The 21011-nt window shown below is 41.8% G+C and overlaps 1 protein-coding gene across 5 annotated transcripts in view; it reads left to right on the top strand.

Moving 5' to 3' along the window:
- Positions 1-21011, top strand: part of LOC120547757 (WD repeat containing planar cell polarity effector) — an 81570-nt gene that overhangs the window by 50469 nt on the left and 10090 nt on the right. For all 5 annotated transcript variants that reach the window (XM_039783413.1, XM_039783414.1, XM_039783410.1 and 2 more), the window contains 5 exons: positions 4407-4995; positions 8609-8797; positions 8943-9066; positions 10176-10239; positions 17597-17696. In XM_039783413.1, coding sequence (XP_039639347.1) covers positions 4407-4995; positions 8609-8797; positions 8943-9066; positions 10176-10239; positions 17597-17696 — 1066 coding nt within the window. The remainder of the gene's footprint in view (positions 1-4406; positions 4996-8608; positions 8798-8942; positions 9067-10175; positions 10240-17596; positions 17697-21011) is intronic.

Here is a 21011-nt window from a genome sequence, read left to right as displayed (position 1 = left end):
TTTTTTTTAATGCATGTGTCACTTTGTCCCTGCAGAAATGTAGCTACCCAGAGAACCGCACCCTCCTAAGGATACCCAACCCCTAAACACATGAATTGAGCCCCTCTTGCCGGCTGCCTCAAATAAACACACACTCATACACATACACACACACACACACACACACAGCACCCACCTCCTGGGGAGCAGCAGGAGGTAGCTCTGGGGGATTATGGAGAAGAGAAAAAGCTTTCAGGAGGACAGTCATCTGCTTCTCTCCTGCTGTAGACCACGGGCAGGCAATAAACTCCCTTCCTCCCTCTAAGTCCCTTTTTTGGCAATGCCTGCCAAAAAAACTGGGCCGGGCAGCTTTGCAAAAGGAAAGGAAAGGCAGGCAGGCAGCCGATCCTTCTTTCTGTCTACACGGCGAAAGGAAATGGGCTCATTTAGCCAAAGCTGCCACGGTCAATGCAGGGCCCTGATAGAGGCTTTGGTTAGGTGAAATCCCTCCTACAAAGCTCTGTTAGTGACTGTGGAACTGTTGGGCTGCTGTTTAGCACAGGCTGATGTCTCCTGTCATCCACCTACTGTTCCTGGTTCCTTGTGGGTGTTTTATCGACAGTACCACCCGTGACACGGCCTTTCTCCATCAGTGTCAATGCTTACTTGCTTAGCGGGGCCATTGTGCCCATTCCCACCAACTGGTTGTGATCCAGTAGCGGGTAATCTGAATTCCGTATTCGACCATTGGTCTAATAATTCCAAGCTTTCTTTATGTATCATTCTGTTTATTTTGAAACAGGCTTGTTTCTTGTCAGTCACTATGTCTAGTTTTGAGCTCTTGGCTCCTCATGCAGGTAAACAGAGGAGGTTGTTTATCACTGGGTGCCAAGCCATGGCATGCTCGGGCAAAAGATGTTATTGACCTTGAGTTAAAATGGAGCTCTTATCATTGGCTGTCTTGATTGACAGCCTGGTGTTTATGAGCAAAGTGGAAGGCTCTATTTCTTCCATCTCCGGGGGGGGTTTGGGGCTGCTGCCATGGTATGACTCATTTCGCCGTCTCTCACGTGTTCTCTCTCTTCTTCCTTATCCTTCTTTTTATTCAAAAACAGCTTTGTTTGTCAGCAGTACTGGCACAAGTCAGCATCTTCCAATTCTGAAATAGAAGAACGTGTTAAAACAACAAAATTAGGAAATGAACTTCCGTTTGTGTTGCTTATACGATGTTTAAGGACTGTTCGTTTTTTATTTAAGGGGCTCCCGGAGGAGTTTTGGGATCTTTAGTCAAAATAGACTTGACCCTCCCTTCGCCAGCAATTCATTTTTCTTTGACCCTCCAAAATGATTGGGAAAAGAGTCATGACCCTCCCCAACAATTTATTGATGCCTTCTGTACACCACCGAAAAGAGACAAAAATATTTAATTTAATGAGTAAATAAGGTAGTGTCTCCAAACTTAACTCCATTATAACTTGTCTCCTGCTCGTTGTATTACAGTGCTTACTTTTAAAAAATAAGTTTGAAGACCCTACCTTATTTAATCATTAAATGAATAAATATTGTTGTGTCTGTGTTGCAGTTTGTAGACGGTCCCTAAGCACTCGTCTTACTGCCGTCTCACCGCCTGGTGCTCGTAGAGACCAATGTTATTTCTCCACGTTGGAGGACGGCTCGTTTTGATGAAAATGAGTTTGTAGCTCTTTGTTAACCTTACTACGGCAGGAAATATGTGTCGTTTGTGATTTAATAACATTTCGCTATAGAGTAATTGATCCCGGAAGTTCGAATCTGTGAATAGCTTTCTAACTTCACTGAAGTCCACCGGTAGCGGTAGCAGCAGAGAGTAGAAACCTTCAGGCAAGTGTTATTTAAATAAACTCCAGGTGTACTCAAAAACAGGAACAGAGTACAGGACCTATTTGTACTACTGTAGAAGTTTGGTAATATTCTGGGCATTATTAGTGGGGTAATTTACAAGATACACCTTTGGTTCCATTAGCGCCTGCACTAAGCCATTCGGCTGATAGCGTAATAGGTTTTTGTGCTTCAAGCTAGTGGTCCGTATTTTTGTCCTCAGTTCGTTTTGATCCATTTTGTGAATCTGTACCATAGACTGTTAATATTATAGGTGCAGTAGGTAAGCCTTATAAAACTTTCTGTCATATTTGTTATTTTTTACCCTATGTTCCAGTAGAACTACATGAAGCAGGTAATTTAAAAAACAATCCGGCTCCTCTGGCACCACTTACAGCCTGTAGTGCGATTTGCAAAAATCCACAGCTCCCTGTTCACTGTTCAACTGAGAAGTTGTTAATGTTCAAATGTTTTGGCTAAGTCCTGGGTCTTCCCAATCCTACCTACAGCACCTTTTAATGGACAAAGCATCCGGTTCGGCGAAGTGCTGCAAATGTGGAAGTGCCTTAAAGGTCCCATGACATGGTGCTCTTTGGATGCTTTTATATAGGCCTTAGTGGTCCCCTAATACTGTATCGGAAGTCTCTTTCCCGAAATTCAGCCTTCGTGCAGAATTACAGCCACTAGAGCCAGTCCCACAATGAGCTTTCCTTAGGATGTGCCATTTCTGTGTCTGTAGCTATTGAGGAGGAGAGAGGGGGCAAGGTGGAGAGTGGGGGTGTGGCCTTGACCAACTGCCACTTTGCTCGTTTGAAAGCCATGATGTCTCTCTCTCTCTCATGGGTGCGCCAAATTCTCTGGGCGGGAAAAGCAGAGGGAGGGGAGAAAGGGGAGGTAATCAAGAGTCCAGATCGGCCCATCTGAGCTTTCATTTTCTCAAAGGCAGAGCAGGATACCCAGGGCTTGGTCTACACCTATCGCTATTTCTAGCCACTGGGGGACCATAGGCAGGCTGGGGGAACGCATATTAATGTTAAAAAACTTCATAAAGTGAAATTTTCCAGCAGGGGGCAACACATGCGGTTGCAGAAGGAGGTCGGTTTCTGTAGAAGTCTATGAGAAAGTGACCTACTTCTCACTTGATTTATTACCTCAATAAACATTTTCATAATGAGTTTATGGTCTCAATCGCTAGTTTTAAGTCTTCTGCAATACAGAATGATGTTGATTTTTAAAATTATGGTCTCATTGATTTTTAAATCAGCAAAGGAAAATGGAAAAAATATGCACCAAACAAGCCACTTTGAAATTTTGGTGTTTTCATGAATACAAAAGTTGGGTGACCCCCCCCCTCAACAAAGAATAAAGAGACATGACCCTCCCCTATTTTCCTCCGGTGGTCCATTCCATAAATACCGAACGGTCCCTTAGTGACACTTAACTACTGAGGGGGTACTGTCTGAATCCTCCCTCTAACCACTCCAGTATCAGAAGGAAATTTGCTCACTCCTGGACCACAAACAGAAATAAAACAGAACATATAGAACAAATCCAATTCTGTCCATGTCGGACTTCATCTCAGCTTGGTAAACTTGTAGTGAAGTGGGTGGAATTGCAGGAATTTTTTTCCCAACTGTTTCATAGTTGAAAGTATACAGTACCTTAATGTTTCTCAACACAGATGCATGCTGTATAATTTAACAATGCTATAGGTCTATGTTGTGCTCACCGGTTGTAAAAAGAACTTGTTTTGTCCCATCAGTTTATTATGTCTAATGGCTTAAAATACTGAAAGTATCAGAATACTGATGTCAGCCATCAAATCAAGAGTCTTAGCAGCCTCTGAAGGGTTTTATTTAGACAGTGCTTTAAGCTCAGCTTTAAGCATACAAACATGCACATAATGATGATGCTAACATGCTGATGTGAAGCAGGTAAATTCCAAAGTATTGGATACATTTTAATTTTGATTAGATGATGGCGCTAGAGGAAAAGTCATGGGATCAGCAATGTTATTACAGTTCTTCCTAAGGAGACATGAATGTGTGAACCAAATTTCATTGCAATTCAATATTTCTCCATATAGTTTACTCAAAACCACAGATGTCACCCTTATAGTGGCATTAGAGGAAAAGTTAGGGAATCAACGATTCATCCTCTGGGGACCACGGATAGCATGGCCAAAAAGTGCCTCATAGTTGCTAATCCAAAGTAGATGTAGAATCCAAAAAGTTTTATATTAACAACTTGTACAGCCTCTCTCTTCAGCCTCCATTAAGTGGCACAGTCAGTTTGAAATGTTAAGCTCAGAAAGTGGATGTTTTTAAAACTTAACACTAAATGAGTAAATGCCTCAGAGTTTGAATGAATTGCCTGAAACATGTTTGGTGTGAATTTGTCGTAACAAACAGTTCTTGTCCTTCCGAGAAGAGAAAAGAGTTTGCACAGGATATGTTATTCTTCATTGTTGGATCAGATCAGTTATATAGGGAGGATTTTCAAGTGTGCATTTAAAGTTTATTCTGAAGACTCTCTTAAATCATTCTCTCTACATTTACTCCTTCTGAAAGGTCCTTGGCTCTCTCCAGACAGAAGGTAATCCTCTGGACTGCCGATTCAGCATGTTCCAGCCCTACCAGCTGCTAACAGTAGAGCTACCTGCAGGACCCCAAGGATTCAGAGAGGGGTCCTGGGCCGACATCTGTGTGTACGAATGCACACGAGGACGCCTGCACCGCCTGTCTGTCACCCGCATCCCGCTACCCTCCCATCCTGTCTCCTGCTCACGTCACCCTTCTGAGACCACAATGCTCTTGGGTTTAAGTGACTCCTCCTTGGTTCTCTATGACCAGCGACGGGGGGTCTCTTTACTGGCCTCCTGCCCTGTGCCACCCACCCTCCTCGCATGGCACCCTGCTGGGGCTCTGGTCGTGGTTGGGGGAGAGCAGGGGGAGCTGATGTGCTTTGATGTAGGCTTGGCACCTGTAAGCGTGGCACTGGTTGCAGAGGAGGTAGCTTCAGCTGCCACGCTAAGACTAGCTCAGCACCTGCGCTGCTGTGGAGGACTGGAGGGACTTCAGTGGGCAACAGGCCTGGAAGGAGATGTACTGATGTTGGCCTTTCATGGGGGACCACTAGCAGCATTGCGATTCAGACTAGGTGGGTGAAATAAGATACAAAGTATCTCAGAATGTTGAGCAAACAATTGCAGTTCTTCAAACTAAATTTCTATTTTACACATAAGTCTCTACACCACCATAAGCTGATGAAGAGCTTTGTGTGTGAAATGTTTGAATCTCTGTAAAAGAAACTGCATAAACTAGCCATTGATGATGCTGTCTTGATCTTAAATGCTGCCTAGAGTAACTACCCTAAAATTAATTTACATTTTACTTTACATGCAATGATTTCTAAATAGGAAATAATGTACAAACCCTTCCACACCATCATATTCCTCTCTTCTTGATGAAGGTGCCCTCCTCCCTTCAGAGGCTCTTCCTCTGTTCTGGATCTGACACTGTGTCTGAACCCCGCTGTGTAAATATGGCTGCTGAACGGGGTCGTCCTCTTCACTGCTGAGGGAAGTTAATTTGTTGACGGGCGGGAAGGTTAGCAGGAGTCACGCTCTCAGAGGTCATTCAATAATCGCCCCAGGGCAAGAGCCCCCCAGGTGCATTCTGGGATGCATTTTTCCGATAAATCGTTTACAGTGGCTGCACAGTCCCTCGGGGCCCCCAGATAAAGTTTGCCAATCAAATTTTTCCGAAGCAGCCACCTTACCCTCCAACACATGCATACACAAACTCACTCACACATACACACATTCAGCGTCTTTAATTGTGACTTTGGAAAGAAGATGTGACAGTGGCACGCAGCTCTCTGCTGAAGTTTGAAAGCAGGAGTGTGGGGGTGGAAGGAGGAAGGTAGCTGTGTGTGTGTGTGTGTGTGTGTGTGTGTGTGTGTGTGTGTGTGTGTGTGTGTGTGTGTGTGTGTGTGTGTGTGTGTGTGTGTGTGTGTGTGTGTGTGTGTGTGTGTGTGTATCCAACTGAGATGGAAAGGGGAGGGTGTCTTCCAACAATAGCTTCCCCTCCTCTGATCGTCTGCCAAGGTTTTGATGAAGAAAGTCACTGCACGTCTTCCCTCCATGATAATTCTTCCCCAACACACGTGTGTGTATTCTTCTATTTCTGTGCTTCTATGCAACACACACACTCCAACTCGTTTGTTTGTTTGCTTGTGCTCCTTCTCTGTATTGACTTGTTTCATAAGGCCCGCTACATGACAGAAGGAGTGAGTCGGGAGACGGCAAGGAAGAAAGACTTGGCCAAGCTCCAAGTTCTCTTTTTTCCATAGGAGGCAGCCCTCCCTGGTGCCCCCCCACCCCCACCCCCACGCCTGTACAGAGTTATCTCATCTGGGCACACGTTGGCCGCAGCTGGGCCTGCACCGGTACAGGCTGTGGAAGGGCAGACCAGGGAATGTGCTGCACGACATGCAAGGAAATTTGTCATTTTTGTAGGGAAGCGAAATATTGTTGATGTTTAATGTAGAATTACATAACTGGGTATACAACTAGTGAAAAAAAGAGAGTGAGAGCCCAAGCTGATATATCTTTATTTGATGTTTATTTTGGTTACATACTAAAGCAGAAAAAAAATTACTTATGTTACAAGGTAACATAAAGGTGTGCTCTCCCCTCCACTGCACAAGCTGGTGCTTGATAATTTGATTAGTTAAGCACTTTTATTAAGTCTATCTAAGGCAACAATTTGAGTTTAAGCCAACTAGCGTTTAATCTCTGGTGTGGCAGCTTATATCGAGCATTTGGAATTACCAACTAGTCTCATCACACATTTTTTAGATACTTAATTTAAATACTGACTGCACAACATTAAAACAAACTGTGATTAACTGAATACATGTCCACAATATAACAGTTTTAATGGCTAATTCTTATTTAAGAAGACTTTAATGCTCTGCTGTCATTATTATGCTTTGAGTTGAACTCTTTGTAAGTAGTTTTGTCCCTAAAGTCATGTTGACGGAGCAGAGTATGAGTACTGCTGTTTGTTCGTGCTGCTGCTGGTCTTGTTGTTGTGTGTCTACTGTGATGCTGAACTGAGCTGGTCAAATAAGTTAGTGTAGACAGGTGTGGAAGAGAAGTGACTTGTCCTTGCCACCACAATGATCCATTGTCTCTGCTTAGAGTTAGCTTAGAGCAGACGTTAACGCCCAACTCAAGGACCTCTACACGCAAACACACACACACACACACACACACACACACACACACACACAAACGTATACACAGACAAACTACACTACGCTCAGCTGATGTATTAGCCACATTAGCCCACTCTTAAGGGGATTTGGGGGCTTGCTAATTGCCAGCTTGTCATTTTAATTGCTCGAACACCACCCCTCCCACACACACACACACACTCTCTCTCTCTCTCTCTCTCACACACACACAGTCATGCACGCAAACAACTTTTTCAATTAATTGAACAAGAGTCAGTGGTGACTTTGTCTGCCTGCAGCCTGGCCCATTGACAGTACTGCTGTCAGTGATCACCTTCACTCAGAACCGTGCCACCAGCTATGTCCAAATATTGTTTAGTGAATGTTTAAGATAGATTATTACATGTAGCTTGTGAAAAATGTCATATCAAGTTTGAATTTACAGAAAAGTACAGTAGTCATTTGTGTTTGGTGGTTTGTCTCTGCTCGTCCATGGCACATCCAAGTTGCACCATCGTTATCAAGTCACAATGGACCATAATCACCCTTGTCATTCAACACCTTCACTTACCGTAGTGTGCTCGATAAAGCCACAAACGCACATACACCTTTGCCCTTTTATACACAGAACGAGACACCTCTACTGCCAGGAAAGTGTACAAAACCTTGTCCTTCCATTATTTAGCATCCTAATGTACACACACACACACACACACACACACACACACACACACACACACACACACACACAAACAAAAGCATAATCAATCACCTCTGGTCAAAAGGCATAATCAGTTGTGGCATTTCTCTCATACATACTGTATGCTCAATGTTTTTCAGATGTAATTAAATACATGGTGATGAGGAGATAAACACACACACCAGGGATTAAACAGATGTATTGATTGACAAGTCAATGTCAGTTTTACCAATCTAGTGCTGCTTCAGAGTTTAGTCCGATCCATTGGACATTTACTCAGTTTAACTAAGTGCTTCAGGAATATTCTGCATGATCACACACAGCAAGGACTATTGTGCCCTTCTGTGTTCAAGACTTTGGAAAATCTGCTTTTTTTTTACAGAAGTGAGGGAAATTTAAATTGTTGTTTCAGCAGTGTTTCTGCACATTTAAACTCACATATTAGTAAATAGGAATATAATTTAACATCAGTGCAGCGTAGTCACTAAATATAAAAAAAATGATTCAACATTATACAATTAAATTAAATACGATCAAATCAAATTAAATATAGAAAATAAATGAATAACAAAATGAACTAACTTTTTTTTTGATGGCCACATGGTTTGACATGTGGATGGATTGACTTATTTGTATACACATACATCAGGTGATAGGACCAGCAGGGAGGGCTTCATATATAAATGTTATATCATTTTAGCAAAGCATAGCTTTCTAACTGTCACAGAGATGGATGAAATCCTGTTCCATTTCGATCTTTTTGATCCATTCTTTGCTTTTGCTTTATTTCATATAATAATAAACTAAAACCAAACTGCCTCCATGTGACAGGAGCTCTGACTAGAGGCCAGATGGGTCCTGGGGAGCTGCTGCACCAGCGGCTGCGATGTGGCCAGGTCAGAGAGGCGCTGGGCATCCTGGAGGCCATGGACTGGAGCATTATGGGGGATGAGTGCTACCGAGGCCTGAGCTCAGTCACCAACCACCTGCTTAGGCTGGAGCTGAACGCAGAGAGAGAGGGTGGGTCTCACTTTGTGTCTTTGAAAATGTTTTTGAAAAAGTTACTAATCTTTTGAGATTTCTGTCTTTCACTGCCTGACACACATCTACTAAAACCCTGCATGCATGTTATTGTTATTTATTTATTTTTCTGTTCTGTCTGTAGCCCAACTAGAAGCAGCTCTGGGTGTGTTTTATGCCCCACCTGCTCCTCTCTCTGATGTGGTGATACTGGAGTACAGGGAGCCAATCAGCAAGTGTGCCCGCCGCTTTTTTCACCACCTTCTCAGGTAACGCCATCTACCCTGTGCTGTTGCTGTGGTCCCAATTTGATCTTCTGAAGGAGACATTTGTTTTGCATCTTCAGGCCGGGTCAAAGGGCAAGGTCTATATTAGAGCTAAATATATTAGATTTAAATACATACATAAACAGTCTGTTCCTCCATCAGGCTACTGATCAGTAATTATCCGATCAATAACGGCTGCCTCTTGTCATGAAAACTCTACATACTCAAATGAACAGACTATTTTTAAGGCATTACCAGAACATTTTATTGGGTGCAGAATCAGAATAAGAAATACCGTCCAAAAAAGGTCTTTGTGGAGATGACACCCATCACAGATACAATTTTATACTGGGTATTTGCCGCTCACTATTGCTATTTAAAAAATTCTAAAAAAGAAATAGCTTTTGAATTTCATCCTGCACACTGATGCAGCTTTGAGTCATTCATAAGGCAAAGCACCTTGCATGCACCTGTTTAGACTGTTGTTTCATTTTCCCTTCTGCCATGAGAGCCTTTTGAAATGCCTGTTTGACTGAAATAGACCCTGTTGTTCCCACACACTGCTGCTTACTGCTCTCCATCCTGCAATTACCTCCCGTTTCCATCTCTCTTTCTTTCTTCTTCCCCTGTAGCAGAGCTGGAGCGTTGTTTGGCATCCCTCCTCCTCTCCTCTCTTATCACCCACCTGCATTCTTTTTCTCTCCATCAACATCAAATGAAGGAAGCCCCCCACACCTCCTCTCTCTGCTTGTGTTTGTTTGTTTCATGTTGGCTCTAGACAGGAAAAGTTGAGGTGTTTTGTACTGGGAGATACAGCTCTCTCTCTTTCTCTCTCTCTCTCTCTCCCAGCTTTTATTCTGGATAATAGGACGAGGACTAGCTCGTACTCTCAGTTCAATTATTGCCAGTTTTGTGCGCAGAGGTGTGTGTGGGTCGAGGTGTGTGTTTGTGTGCAGACCGAAGGAAGGAGGAAATATGTGGGCCTACTACTGACTTTTCCCTCAATACATTTTAATTCAAAGCATGTATTTTTAGAATGATGATTGTTTAGTTTTTTTTATAGTCAGGATGTTGTCGTGTTTTCTCTTCAACTTTCTCCTCTTTCTCCGCAGACACCAGCGCTTAGAGAAGGCCTTCCTCCTCGCCATAGATTTAGAAGCCAGAGATTTATTCATGGTGAGTGGAAAGTAAATTTCTCTCTTGAAAAAGTGTGACACAGACTTTGACAAAAAGGTTACTGGCGTTAGAGTGAAATCCACGTTGGGGTCTTTTGAAGACAGTCTGTCCAGGATTTTTGTTATCTTGAAAAATGAATAATTTAATTCAATTGAACAGCGAATATAATGAAAGGAAAATCTCTCATGGCCAAAACTTTAGCAAAAACCATCATCCATCCATCCATTTTATACTGCTTATCCGGGTCCAGGTTGCATTAATTTAATTCATTATAATATTAGGAGTTATTGTTATACTATATACTGCTGGGAAGTACAAAAAATAATATAATATAAAAAAACATATAATGAAAACTCATGATTGGCCATATTGTCTCTACTGGTTTTCATTTGGCCGGTATGATCATGAAATGTATTAAATTGCATTCTATGTAGTGTTAGAAAGGTCTTAAAAAGTCTTAAATTTACCTTGAAGCCCTGAAATGAAGAAATGAATCACAAAGTATACAAACATCTTCAACGCTCAGGCAGGTAAGGTAGGGGAAATATGGAAACTCATCTGATAGGCTGGGACACTTTTAATGGTTTTTAATCACAAAATTTGAAGAATATGCTTGCAAATGTAGCCAGCACCTCAGTACCAGAACCCATGAGGATCAGGTGATACTTAATCAAAAACTGTGTTCTACTATTAAAGAGGTTTCTTTTGGTATTTTTGACTTTATTGGAGAGCTTGACAGTAAAGATACACACAGGAAATGTTTAAAGAAAGAGAAGGGTGTAACATACAGTTTTTATAGAAGTGTACTCCAGCTTCTGTAATACTATACAACCTACTTTAATTGTTCAGTGGCTGTTGTACTTACCTTTATTTTCACATGACTTGTAACTGTGTGTGTGTGTGTGTGTGTGTGTGTGTGTGTGTGTGTGTGTGTGTGTGTGTGTGTGTGTGTGTGATGAGTGCGTGGCGTGTGTGTGTGTATGTGTGTGTGTTGCTTTCGTGTGGCATGTCAGAGAGCAGGTGTGATCTCAGTATGGGCCCCTATCTTTTCACAACCTCCATGGCCTCGGCTCGGCCTTTTCCTCTCCTCTCATCTTCCCTCTAACTCGCTCTTTCTTCCACTCCACGCTGAAATGCTCTTCTATGTGTTTGACCCTCTTTTTCATGAGGCCCCCTTTGCTCCATGCTTCACCAACACCCATATACACTATACACACACACACACACACACACACACACACACACACACACACACACACACACACACACACACACACACACACACTCTTGCTCCCTCAATCACACTGATAGCACTGGTTCCAATTACCTCCCCACTAAGTAGTGCTGCTGGGAAGCCGAATTGAAAAGGTGGAGTCGAGCCTGTGGACCTTGAAAGAGTGCAAAGGAAGGAGGGGTGCAGAGAGGCGAGGAGGGGGGTAGTGGTGTGGATGGAAAGCTATATGACAAACGAGAAAAGGGAAAAGAAGCAGGGCCTTGCTCTGTCACTTTGGAGGTGTCGAGATGAGTGAGGAGGAACAGAAGGAAACAGAGGGTGAGCAGAGAGATGGAGGTGGAATCATATCTGCAAATAATCCATAGCGTTGGGTGTGAACTGATTTTGTCTCAGCTACATCAGGACAAACTGAGCTGTCAACAAAACAGTCTGGTCCAAAACTAATTTGCAGTTACAGTGATTATTCCCATAGAGATAAACATGTATATGCATGTTCTGTCTGTACACTAGCTTGTCAAAATCCTTGGCTTTATGTTAATAATGAACTCTTCCCAAAAATTTAGTTTGTTCTCTTTTGAAAAATAATTCCGAAATATTAAAAGGAAAGAATGACATTTCAGGAACAATTGTGAAATGATTGTCCTTCATATTTTGTGTTAAGTTATTGACCATGAAAGTGAAAAGTAACAAATTAATTAATTAGAATTACTATTTTTTTTACAGATAACATTATGTTTTTAAGAACTTTTTGTTTGTTGCACAATCGGAAAATTGCCCTACTAATCATAAGCAACCGTTTTAGGCACAGTAAACTAAAGGCTGTCTCACAGGGATTTGGATCACTACATTACTTGATCTTAAAGCCTGATTGTGTGAAGTTGGTGTGATGTTATCCACAACTGGTGCATCACTGTCCAGTGGTTCTTCACATTGCATGACCAAAACTACAAAACCTCCAATTATAGAGCCAAGTCACTCGTCCATTTCAGTTCAGTTTGACAACTATGTGTCCCCCTCCTGTGGCTCTAATACTACACATGACAGCCAGCTGATGTTTTTATTTTATTTCCTGTTTTAAATCAAACCACATGTAAGTGTTAATACCGAACAGGGGACATCTTTCCAAGCTCTTCTCACACGCAAAAATATATTTTTCTATTTACTCTTATACATTTTATACAAACAAATTTAAGAGACAGAAAGCATTTGTGAACCCTTTTGCAGTGATCATTATGGCAATCCATATATATCTGACTCACCAAACACAACAGATAATTGCAAATACTTCTCATCCTAGATCTGCAACAAAGTTAATTCTCACTCACAACGAGCACTTTCTTGCCTCAGCGACCAAGAGAGCAGCAACTCATCACCTGAAAAGAGCGACAAAGAGAAATAGGACGTTGACATTTCACCCCTTGCTCTGTCCTTCACTCTAATTAGGTTGTGTTGTTGCTTTAACCTGCTGGTCAGCTGATTGAGTTGATGGTGGAGAGGTTATTGAGGGCAACCCCCACCTTCATCCAACTCTTTCTAACTTCCAAACTTGCCCACAGAACTCAATAACGCACCATCGACTTGATAAAATGCTCACATTCAAATACACACACACACACACACACACACACACACACACACACACACACACACACACACACACACACACACACACACATACTGTAGATAACACCCTCACCTCTTCATGAAATGCCCAGCATGATACACCCCCCTCTATCACCATCAGACCCCCACCCCTTCAAGCCCCATTGTCTCCAAGCTAACAATAGAGGCCCTTCAAGCCTTTAAAAAAAGAAAAGAAACCTTTTGTCAAAATGAAACACTTTAGTGTTGGGCTAAATTGAGGGGGAGGAGGAATTGGTGGTAGGGGGGTGTTTTGGCGGAGGTGGAGGTTGGGGGATGTATGTAGAGGTAGTAGCAGGGGGTTACTGAGTCGTTTGCATTTTTTTTTTCATAATTGCCGCTGTTCTGTAGCTCCCTAATTAGCCTTTGATAATGAGTTGATAATGTAACCAATTAGGTCATTCGTCAGCCTAGTCAAGCCGACGACAAGTTTTTTTTTCTCCGCCTCCTTCCCCTTTCTCTTCTTCTTCTCCTTGGCTCTTGATGTAACTTGTTAATTAAATCAAATTGTGTGATAGCCGAATCTGATGCCGGCTCTTTTCTTCCCCAGTGAGGGCTTGTACTGTTTCTTGTTAGATACGCTAGCACTAAGGCAAGCTGCGTCTGTTGGGTTCACCTCCTATCTTCCTCCCCTATCTGGCGCCGGGCTTGGCGGTGCTGGAGGAGCTGAAGGAGGAGGTAGCACACGTCTTGGCAATAAGCTCATTGTTGTCGCTTAGATGAGTAATTAGAGTTATTTAAACATTAAGTCCTTAACACCTATCTGATAGAAGTGTTAGACAAACACAAGGCTCCTGGATAACAGGTGTGTCAGAAAATGGGCTTATGTACAGGGATTATGACGGCTGTTAATTAGTGAATGTGTATTTTTATGTTTGCTTGTGCCTATGTGGACTTGTGTCCAGTCTCCTTGCCAATATTTGATTTGACTCTATGTTGTTGGCAAAGAAAAATGCCACCCTAAAACATTTCAGTACCTAAAAAAAATAAATCTTAACTACTTTGAATTTCTGGGACTAATTGTTATTGGTGTATATTTGTTATTCCTGGGGATGTGACACTTGCCTGATATATTTCCAAGGGTTGCAATGAAGCCTGAAAACTTCAAAAGTAATTGATGTCTGTCCCTCAAAATCAAAGAGCAAAGATTTCTCTCTAAAGCTGCCTTTTGTTGTTGATATTTTAATAATAGTAACAAAATTTGCAAAAGAAGCTGATTGCCCTTTTGTTATCTTATACCTCAGCAAAATCCCAGATAAACATTATTTTTGCTTGTTTCTCTCACGTGGAATTGGCTGAAGAAAAATGCTACTTAAGACTATACAAAAAATATGTTAAATACCGTATATATGCCTAAAAGATGTAACCTGTTAACATATGTAATTTAAAGGCCCTGTTTCTTTACCCCTGTTGCCCATAACTCGCTTTGCACTGACACAGAGATCAGTGGCCATTAAATATACAGTACTGCATTAACCACAAGATGTGTTTTGTTTCCATATTCGGCTGTTGCTGCTATAACAATATTCCTATAACCCTCTGCACCTCCACCTCTCTCCCCCAGTGCAACAAGTTGTTTACCATTCTCTGTAAAATGTTCAAATGCAAATACACCAATATCACAAATAATAATCACAATATAGCTCCAGGGGTGCCGTACAGGTATTACAGGTATTAAAGTATTACAGCATGAAAATTTCTAAAGGAAGAATTTTTCTTTTAAATTGACCCAACCTTCCCACAATCATCAGGTCAGACATCAAAAAGGTTAGACTCTCAGTCTCTGCAGACAGTCCATGCACCAATTATACGTTATTCTGTGCACATAGTGCCTAAAAAAAGTGCAAATCCACACTAAATGTCCTTGTTTGTACTTCCCATCGATGCTGTTTGACAGTAACCCACAGACTGCAAACATTCAGACATGATCCCGTCTATTAATGTGTCGTAAGTGCGCTGCTGTGCGCCAGTTAACCTAATCCCTCATTTATTTGGAGGTAACCCAAATATCAGTCAATATCGGGCTCTTAGTGTCCACCACCACCACCCACCCCCCCTCCCTCCCCTCTCCTCCCTAAAAATGGCCCACTAAAACGCCCCTCTTTATCAGGCGCTGCAACCCCTAAAGCTCTTATATAAATAAGATTAGTGTCGCGTTTGAGCGTCTGGGAATAAGAGGTGTAATATCTGATGGTTTTATATGCAGTATTATTGTTATCCCTTCTTAGTCAGGCTGATACTCCTCTCGCTCTCTCTCTCTTAGTTCTCAGTTTGTCTCTCTCTCCCTCTCATTTCTCGTTTGTTCATTCGTTTATTCTTTCTCTGGGTCCCTCTTTCAAGATTCAGACAGTATTATGAGGAGCTAAGCTGGAATAAAGCGCCCCGGCATCAAATGTTCATATTGTTCTGGTCTGTCTGTCATACAATCTCTCTCTTCCTGCTGCTGTCTCTCTACCATAAAAAACCCTTGTTGTGAATTTTGCCTTCTTCACGTCTTTTATGTCTTGTTCACCATCTCTCTCACTGCTCTCACACCTTTCACTGTAATGCCTCCTCTTCTCCTCGCCTATTTTAATCTTCTGCTGCTCTGTTTGTTATCAATTAGGAAGCCTCACTCATATCTAATTGAGGGGCCATGTCCTTGTTCACAGCGGCTGAATTAGCCACCTCAGTCCTGGGAGCCGATTTAGGTTCTTTTGAGGCCATTTTGTTGTCGGCCATTTTCACATTTCCTCCTAACTCCTCGCCACAGAGGGCAGGCACCACACTGTAATTACCCAATCTGTTCCCATTCATACTCTTCAATTTCAGCACCTACCTCTCTTATTCTCTTATACACCCCCTCTTTCCCTGCCTCAATCCCTCTCTGCTCCCCACCTCTTTTGGAAACCAGCAACCCCCTCTTTTTTCCCTCTGGGTGTACAAAAGCTGGGTTACAATGTGGGGGTATTAGGGCCGGGTGCAGGCTCAGCTGGGGGCTGGCTTTAGCCAGCTGAGGGTTATCCATGGCGAGCCCTGAGTCACGTCACTGATGTCCTGTGATGTCGCTGAGGCGGAAGACTTTTCTTAACACGCTGTACCCTTTGATGGGCCCTCAGGCCCTGCACTCGGCCTGAGAAAACCCTGCAACCCTGAGTAGCCCCTCGTTGGGTGCCAGGATGAGGGTGTAATTCACTTCCTTTTTCATCAGTTTCAGAGGTTGAGTGTTGCAAAAATTCTGTAGTGTTTTTTTCCTTCTTTTTCAAATGAAATATTTTTTCACAACATATAGTTTTAATTGTTTTCACTTTTACTCGTGCATTATCCACATTATGTATATTCAGTTCCTTCCAAGGCATCCTCCTCTCCCCTCAAAGCGACTGGGAGCTGACCAGCACATTTTCAATCTTTACTGCTGGTTATTGACGGGCTCCACTAGACCAACTGTGGCAACATGCTGATTGTTGTTGTTGAGGGTGTGTTTTTCATTTACTTCACAGCCATTCTGGGGATTTAAATCAGTGACCTTTCTGACACAAGAGCAAGTTTCATACCATCATGCTGCAGCTCCAGTTTGCTTCTTAGACTGAGAAATGTGTAACTGTTGCTGGTCATTGGAATGGTTTAGATCATTATTGAGTCATCATTTGAGCACATCTCCTGATTGTTTTAGGTCCTCTGATTTAGCTGTTGTTACATGTTCATATCAGGATACATTCTGTTTAAACTAAACCACTTTATCATCATTTTTAGTATGCATACTTATTTTCAGTATATTTCATTTTGTCACTTTTCCAGTGTGAACTACATACTCCAAACCTGCATCCCTCACAGTCAGATTTATTAAAACTACAGTTTATATAATTAATTTCTGTTTTTGGTATTTAAATAGATGAATTGACCTCAGCCTTGCTTGTAGGCAAGAGCACCTTAAAAACAGGAATAGCTGTCTGATGCAGTGTGGTTTTTAATGAATGGTATGGCAGCACTGAGCTTTAAATCAGCCACTCTCAGACATCATTTAGCAATATTATCTCCCTTTATGGTCCTGCCAGACTCAAACAGAGAGATACAGAGGATACATGCTGTTTCCAATATTGTCGCAGGCAGATATAGTAATGTGCTCGGCTGGATATGTTTCTCTGTAAAGAGAGAATACCAGCATTTCTGAAAGGTGAATAGTCCCTTGCCTCCTCTCCCACTTTTGAAATGTGACAGATAACATCCTCCCTAGTTCAAAAACGGAGAGACGAGGGTGTGAGGGGGAGGGGGGCGCAAGCAGGCTGATTTCAAAGTTTTTGCAGGAACCGGCATTTCATCCAACCGGTGCTCTTTCTGATGTTGGGCTTCAAACAGCAAATTTTTTTTCTGTCATTTCATCTGTTTCTTCCTTCTCCCACCAAAACACCGCCCCCACCCCTCCCAAAAAAACATTGTCATCGGAGCCTAGATTCATTTTAGATTAACGTTCACGTTTCTTTCTTTCTTGCATTTCCTTCAAAGGACCTCCATTATGTTGCCAGCGATAAGGGCGAGGTGGTGCTAGCGGATGTGGCCAAGAGGAAAGCTAATGAAATCGAGGCCCAGACCATCGCAGGCAACGGTAAGAAAATAATCATAATGTCTAACCAAAAGGATACCAAATGTGACTCGTTACTTCTCCTTACATCTGAAATGGGAGGTGGACTCCTGATAACCTCAGTAACTCACCCACTCCGACACCCTTTTCTGATATCTAACACCAGGTATTTTCTCAGGCTCTCACCCTCGTTTAAAGAAAAATTACAATAGATCATGTTTGACCGAGTAATATTCGTGTAAAATTCACACAACCTGTTGCCCTCAAAAATCACTTTATTGTGAGGATTAAAAGTAGTATTATTATTAGTATTACATGTTTGTAAAATTGAATAGAAAGTGTAAAAATCAACTTGTGGTTCCACCTTAAGGGTCCGTATGTTTTTGTTGTTTTTTTAGCCCCCAAATTCAATAAAAGGTGTTGTGATATAAAGTGTAAAGTGTTGAAAAACATAAGTATTTAAAATCAGACTAATGAAATGCATTACAACAAAGTTTTTTGGAGTAAACAGCCAGAGGAGGAAAACCAGCGAAGGCCCATTTTCTTTGTCATTACTTCAGGCTGTGCTGCTGCCCTTTGACAAACACTCCCGAAAGCACATACCAGAGGGGATCAAGCTAGCTGAGTTCCTGATTACACACACACACACACACACACACACACACACACACACACACACACACACACACACACACACACACACACACACACACACACACTCACAGAGGCTTCAAGGGCCAACGGGTAGAAGCAGAAAACATTCAAATTTGTGAGGGAACTAGATGAACATGTCTGATGAGTCCTTCATTGGTGCTTAAAACACACCAGAAGGCTGTGTGTGTGTGTATGTGTGTGTGTGTGTGTGTGTGTGTGCTCACAGACAACCAAATGAGGTGAGAGAGGTATTTAACTCCACTGTATAAGGTCAGACCCCTAAGGCTGAGTGTCTGTGTGTTTGTCAGTGAATGAAAATGAGCGTTTTGTAACTATGAGGCCTGTTTGCATGCAGTTTTTTTTTCTTTTTTTTCTAATGTGATGCATAATACGCACACTCATAAGCCTCTTAATTATGTCCTAGATGATTTACCTCCATCACCTGCGGCATGTCCTATCCTTGGACGTCGATGCAGAGAAAGAGGGAGAAAGGGACAGTAGAGGGAAACAAAACAGGGATGATGGCAGGAAAAGAGGAAAGAAAGGAGGGCAGAAGAAATGGGGAAAGAAAGATGAGGATAAAATAAAAATTGGGAAAAACAGAAGGTTTGAGAAGGAAAGAAAATTAAATAAATGAAGAAAAGAACAAATTAAATAAGAATATGAATGAATAACAAACATTAAGAAATAAGAGAAAATTAAATGATGCATGAAAATTGATCTTATGCAGCCTGTCCATTTTTGTTGTTTGTCCTGAACAGTTTACACAGCCTGCTATGAATTGATTGAACACGTGTACATTCATGAGGAGGACTCAAAGTTTCCGACGGCATTAACTAGTGTTACAACTAGCTTACTGTGTGCTGCAGCTGTAAATTAGCCTGATGTTTCTATGGTGGAACATTTCAAAAGCACTGATGCTTGCTGTATGATGATGTATGTTATTTCCACCAACGAATACAAAACCATATATAAATTAGTCATGGAAAACTGGTTTGTGTGTAATATGGAACAAACAAAATGAGTCTCCACTGTAACTTTCTGTGTTTTGGATGAAGAAATATTGTTTTAACAACTTTACTGTTTTAATTCACTCTCACCGCTCTCATACTGTTGTTTATAGCTGCTGTAAGCAGCTGTTTTCAGCTTAAAGAAAGTTCTAAAACTCTACTGTATACTACCTGCTCTGCACCAAACAGCAGACAGACACAGTTAGAGCTTAGCTAGTAACCATAGTGGAGCATTTAGCAGCTAAAGAGACAGATACTTCCCTTTGGAAGGAGTTGGTGGAGACCAAAACAGAGCTAAAAGAGAGTGAATATTGGACACAGACATTAGACTCACATGCACCCATTAGCCAATGTTACATGGTAGATGGGGTGTGTGTGTGTGTGTGTGTGTGTGTGTGTGTGTGTTGCTGTTGCTGTACAGTTGTGCTTCAACATTCAGACAAGCCGGCAGAACACATTAACGGAGCAAAAAAAGCCAGGTCATAAATAATGAGTGTCTCGCTTCAAGCAGAGGGCTCCAATGAACAGGTGTCTCGCTTTACACACACACACACACACACACACACACACACACACACACACACACACACACACACACACACACACACACACACACACACACACACAGCCCCTGGCATGGCCGTCACACACCAACAGCATCAACCCTGCATGGCTCCCAAGAACACACTACTCTATACTTCTACTTTACTATATTTTAGATATGTGTTACCTTACTACATTTATCTGACAGCTATAGTTACTTTCAGATAAAGGTCTTACATAAAAAACCGAAATGATAACCTTATGAGGATTTAACCAGTGGCTCCCACCTTTTTGACTTGTGACCCCTAAAAGGAAAAGCAGTTGTCCCTTGTCACGTTTCAGATGTCTTCGAGTTGTTAGCAGAGATTAAACATTGTGTCATCGCTCACATGCTTTTCTAACAGTTCCCACGTTGCAGCTATAGGAACCCTTTGCCCAGAGTTTCTGTTTGAACACACACAATAACTGAAATTAGTTTGTTCTGAGTCATAGTTACACACTACAGCTCAAATTCAAAAAAGCCCTCAGAAACATATGTGTTTGTGTAAATATGTGTACTGTACAGTTGGGTGTGACATGGGAGACAGGTCGTACACCGAATCCTGCATGAACCGACTATTTGTTATAATCATTCGTTAAACAGAAATTTGAAAGCAGCCTGTTTTGTTCATACAAAGCAGGTGTTACCTACAGGGAGCTCAGAGTCCCAACACATCCTGCTGTTTCCCTGTACAAACAGTGAATGACCTGCATCACATCACCTTCTTGTTGTCAAAGAAAATACACACATTTACTGCACATGCGCACACACACATGTTGCCAAACTATACATTTTACACTCTAAACTAGATGTAGAGAGATATCTTTCACCAGTATGTTAGATGGATTTGCCTGCAGCTCTGTACTACAAGGCTTCAACAGCACCGGATAGTATTTAATATGCAGAGTAATTAATGACAATAATATTGATACTTGATACTTTACTGAAAATGTTTATTCAAATTTTATACAAACAGAAGAAATATGCTTAAAAGCTAAAACATGCCTCTATGTGCTGTACAAAAGAGAACATGCGTAGAGGTGGTTTGTAGATGTTTATGTGGCTTTTTCTTTTTTTTTCTTGTATATTAAC

Source organism: Perca fluviatilis, chromosome 19 (assembly GCF_010015445.1).
Source record: "Perca fluviatilis chromosome 19, GENO_Pfluv_1.0, whole genome shotgun sequence".
Lineage (NCBI taxonomy): Eukaryota > Metazoa > Chordata > Actinopteri > Perciformes > Percidae > Perca > Perca fluviatilis.
Note: the sequence above shows the minus strand (reverse complement) of the source record. Positions and strands in the feature narration are given on the sequence as shown.